Source organism: Synchiropus splendidus, chromosome 15 (genome assembly GCF_027744825.2).
Source record: "Synchiropus splendidus isolate RoL2022-P1 chromosome 15, RoL_Sspl_1.0, whole genome shotgun sequence".
Taxonomy (NCBI): Eukaryota; Metazoa; Chordata; class Actinopteri; order Syngnathiformes; family Callionymidae; genus Synchiropus; species Synchiropus splendidus.
Window position 1 is genome coordinate 4,318,264 of NC_071348.1, and position 4,854 is coordinate 4,323,117.

At 41.5% G+C, this 4,854-nt stretch overlaps 1 protein-coding gene across 4 annotated transcripts in view; it reads right to left on the reverse strand.

Annotated features, from left to right (window-relative positions):
* The window catches only part of creb5b (cAMP responsive element binding protein 5b), a 45,136-nt gene that overhangs the window by 39,924 nt on the left and 358 nt on the right, over positions 1 to 4,854 (reverse strand). For 3 of the 4 annotated variants that reach the window (XM_053844147.1, XM_053844146.1, XM_053844141.1), the window contains exon 1: positions 3,849 to 3,917. In XM_053844147.1, the coding sequence (XP_053700122.1) occupies positions 3,849 to 3,854 (6 nt within the window). In that variant the 5' untranslated portion in view covers positions 3,855 to 3,917. Of the gene's footprint in view, positions 1 to 2,583; positions 2,730 to 3,848; positions 3,928 to 4,854 lie in introns of those variants that run through there. The other variant, XM_053844143.1, reaches the window with a different exon arrangement.

A 4,854-nucleotide genomic window follows, 5' to 3' on the forward strand; every position in this document is an offset into this window, starting at 1 on the left:
AACGTCACCCCGCGGTGACGTCACGTGGGATTCCTGAACTTCTAAATCATTGCGGTCCGCTTGGAGGCGGAGTTTGGGAGGGGTGGACGCTGCCGGACCTCGAGTGGGTGTGGTGGCGAGCCGGACACCAACAGACCGGTTCAAGGAGCGGTCTGGGGTTTAGTCTGGAAAGTCTTGAAAACAAGTTCAGAAATCAGTTGCCAAATATATCAGCAAGGGTCCCGGGTTCGAATCCACCTAGGAGCAAACGGGAGGCGCAGAGCTTCTAAGTTATCTCTGTTTGAGCTGGCACTCCAATTTCCTCCCATATTGCAGAAGTTCATTGACGCCACTGAATCACAAACGACCAAGTCATGGCATAGGGGCCATCAGGTCACTTAATCAGGTCCCCAAAACCCTCAAGTTAACCCCAAAATCACTTGGAGAACCTGGTCTCAGAGCTTTGAAGTCACAAAGAAAGAGATGGAACTTGAACTTTTTAATAAATATTCTGATCATAATAAGGAGATAGCACCATAAAGACCAGTTAAATATATTGTTTTTGATCAAACAGCGCCGCTTTATTAACCTGAGCAAACACAAAAACAAATGAATCAGCCGCCAGGTAAACTAAATTTCAAGGTTTTATTGGGACAATCATGACCCACAAATGCAACAGCTGTAGAGGATTTTCAATGAAACAAAGGCGCTCACACTAAAAGAGTGATTCTCTTCACTCCATGTCAAGCATAAATGCCTTTCACCTGAAGAAAAGCGGTGTTCTTGGCCATCATGTTGCATCCGAAATCAGTTGACAACCAGTCCACGGTCCCACAGATGTTTACAAGTGGAAAGCTATTGCTGCTGCAGCAAGTTCATCTGGAAGCATTAGAGCAGCAGACTGCAGTCAATGATTGTCTCCTCAGTTCCCATGACGTGACCTGCACTCATGTTCATTTAAAACAGTCTCAAGATGGAATCCTGAGACGTGTGTGAACCAGAAGTGAAGTGAATCATCTGAGGCTGAATCCTTCCATAACTCTCATCACAGCGCTACTGACCAATAAAGCCTCTGCTTCACTCTCCTGCCACTCTGACATCTGACAGCTGTCTCCACCCTGCCTACACTCTCTTCTTCACCATCTTCATCTGCCACTCTGGATAATCCATCCAAAATATTTGAACTGCTTTCACCCCTTAGCTTCACTCTTCTCTTGTTTGCACACTTTCATTTCTCTTTTTCAGTCAGAACTGATTTGAGGAAGTGCATTATAATAAATAGGGAAAATAACAAGGTGAGAACTGAATTGTAATAAATGTTAGAGAGGCCCACAGCAAAAATACTAAAAATGGAAGTGAATGTTTTAATCTAAAGGCATATTAGCATTAGACAGACACTTATGAAATAATTGAAATTAAAATATAAACATGAATTAAAGAGTTTAGCAAGGCATTATTGCAACAAAAACTGAAATGCAAACAAGGTGATTTTTACATTTAAAAGTTTAAATTGTAAATAAAATTGAGGATCTAAATTATATGTAAAAAGCTGTCACAAGAACAATAACAACTGTAACAAATATACAGTTATTATGGTCAAATAATGTATTTAAAAAAAAAAAAAAAAAATACGAATTAATATTTAGGAGATGAAGAGCCAAAAGAGGCACACATTTATAACACATTTATGAGTTTATAAAAATTGAATTCACTGGCAGGAGTTAAAGAATTAACAAAATCTGAGGTGCAAATTATCATTATCATTTATCAAGTCTTCATCAGATAAAATATTCACTAATAAATAAATAAAAACACTAACAAACAATTGAAAATAGAGTTATACAAAAAATGGAAGAACTATTTACAGTTGGATAACAGGGTAGAAGATTTCAAATGTCAAAGACTATGATACTTCTGTGAATGAACCGTGTGTGGCTGAGGCGGTGTCCTTTCCTCCATGACTCGTATCAAACATCCCAGAACACAGTCAAACTAAGCCATATTCCAGACCATTAAGAAGTGGACATATATTTATACCTCATTAAATGCTTTACATAGAGTCCCTCAAAATTATTTTCCGCAACAGGCTGCGGCACATTAGAGGAGATTTAATGGCCGTCAGAGAACAAACCGCTTGTGTCTGCGCTCTGCGTGACCCGGCGGTGCCAACTGGCTGTGATTTGGGAGGCCTCAGACGCTGGCAGTGAAGCTCCAGCCAGCTCCAGGGATTAATGACTCCTCACACTTTGAGGGGTGTTTACCACCTGACTGTGGCCGCTCCGGGCCGACGCACTAAGAGCTCTGTCACTGAAACAATAACGCAGTCTGAGCTGCCGCCATAACTCAGAGCCGCTCCGCCTCTGTCTTTTAACCAGAGCTTTAATCAACGTTTATGACATCCTTTTGTCTCTTTATTGCCAATATATTACCAACCAGTCCAAACATTATGCTCCCACAGGAGCTGACTATTAAGGTTGGAAAGAGCCGACACAGTTTGGGTCAGCGACCTACACTAAAGCCGATTTGATCTATATTATACTAAAACCTTTATTATTATGTCTCTGTTCACAGTTTCAGGGCGAGCTCACCTTGAGCGGACCGTACCTTTCATGACTGAGAACTCCGACGTCCACTTATTTTTCAACGTATGGATGTGGCAACGAAAGCTGATGGATAGGAGATTCTGAGGTTGACTGCTCCATTCTTTACCTTCTTTAAATCTCCCAAGCAAGACGTTTTCCTTTGGTGCTCTGATGTCAATAAACAAATGAAAAAAGGGGAAAAAAAACAATAGGAATGGAAAAAAATTACAGCATTCTATAATACGACTTGTCCTAGTATGGATGCATAGTTGAGTGTAGCATGTGGTTCAAGTGTGGGAGTTGAAGTGTGAGAGGCGGGAGAGTCACAATAAACGTTTATAATCGTTAAATAGCCGGCATACATATAATATACAGGCACATAAGATCAGGCAGCACCTGAACTGCATCAGTTTTGTGTAAATATAAGTATGATTTTAAAAAATGTATTTGGGAAATTCAATTGAAAAACGTGCTCATTTAATTGATGCGTCCAGTCACCAAAAGTTAAATAATAATAATAATAATAATAAGGCCCTGTATCAGACGTACACAAAATCTTATGTGCATTTCATGTGGCCCTCAGTTTATGGTCTAAATTCTACCATGAGAATGTAAAATACACTTCAATGAAAAAAGCCTTTTAAGCTTCTCACTGGTCAGTGAGTGAAATCAAAACATGGGAAACAGCAAACCTTTTCCTGTGCTCAGTTTGTATGATAAACCACATGAAACTATCGGGCCCCGGTGCCTTTTCACTTCATTAGGTCAGACGCACTTCAAGGTTTGGACGGCCGTGTCCCGGATGTATCGCAGGTGGACTGATTTGGGGTTTTAGTCAAGCATTAACTGAACGGAAGAGACCTAAATTATAGCTAATAACTGTGTCATTAATGAGAGTGTCTGCAGGGAAGGAACTATGTTCCTGCATTCTTCATCATCAAGTCTCAACATGGACAATTACATGCACGACATCGCTCTCATGGCTCACAGTAATCGCGCTTCTCTTCTTTCCTCTTGTGGATGGATGTGAGTAAAGCACACGTGTATGTTTGGAGGTTTAGTTCATATTTATAACTTCTCATTTGAGTCGTAACATCCTTTTTATTATTTCGCCTCTGAGCTTTAAAGCTTCCCTCACAAGTGGAATTGTTATCTCAGAGTGACAACAACAACTGAAAAGTGAAGTAAAAAGTAGGAAAACAGCTAATAGATGCTAGCAGACAACCACCGATATCAACAGTCTGCAGCCCTGACCCCACCACCAAACCTGACTGGAAGTCACCGTACCTGCATGGACTGCCCTCCCGCTCAGATTCCAGTCTTGTTCGCGGTGACAGACGGGCGTCAGGATCACTCTCAGAGCCGTCTTTAAAAAGAAACACCAGTTTAAGAACTGTGAATATGGACTTACACGGTCTGCCATCAAATGAGTCCCAACCACGAAACTGTAAATGAAAATTCACCACAGCTATAAAGCATTTTACATCCCCACTCCCGTCTCTGTCTGATGTTGAAGCGCCTACAGTGATTTTCACCCTCCTTCCTGTCAGTCTCTAACGTCTTTATCGTTTTCAGATTTCAATTATGATACTCTCCAGTGCATGTCACAGCTTCCTCTGTGTTCTTGCCTTCATTTGGCTGCTAAAGGTTTGTTCAAAATCAGTACATTTCACTCAAATCTGAACGTCAGGTATTTCTAAAATCAAGAATATGAAATCATCCTCTTGAAAGCAATACACGTCACTCTCTACTTCATGGTTTGACTTCATTCAGGCATGGGGCAGAGGAAGTCGCAGAATCCCCGCAGGCCAACACTGACACCCCGTGGACAACATACAACACGCTCAGAACGCAACAGGAATTTTAAGAAAGAACACATTTCCTCAACCCAAACCAGACGTAAAAACGTGTGAACACAAAACAACGAATATATATGAGTAGAAACACGGCGGTCAAAGACGCTAAAACGGTGTTTTAAAGGTGCATTTCTACGTTTTCCCTCTTTATATTACTGGCATTGCTTGATCTAAACTCACTAACTTCTAAAACCTAGAGGATGCTCCAGATTCAGACAGTTGCAGCTCCACTCTGGCTCGGGAACGTCTTGTTTTGACGCTTCAGACATCACCACTGACTGCTGGTGTTGCGAGCAGATTTCAGTACTCGGTATTTTAAGTGAAGTACTCGTCAGAAAGATTGATACGAGTGAATGTTTTCACCAAGAGTGTTAATAAAGTTTGACGTGGTGGGTTTGACGCACCGCCCCCGCCGCTCCAGCTGTTCCGCCCTCACT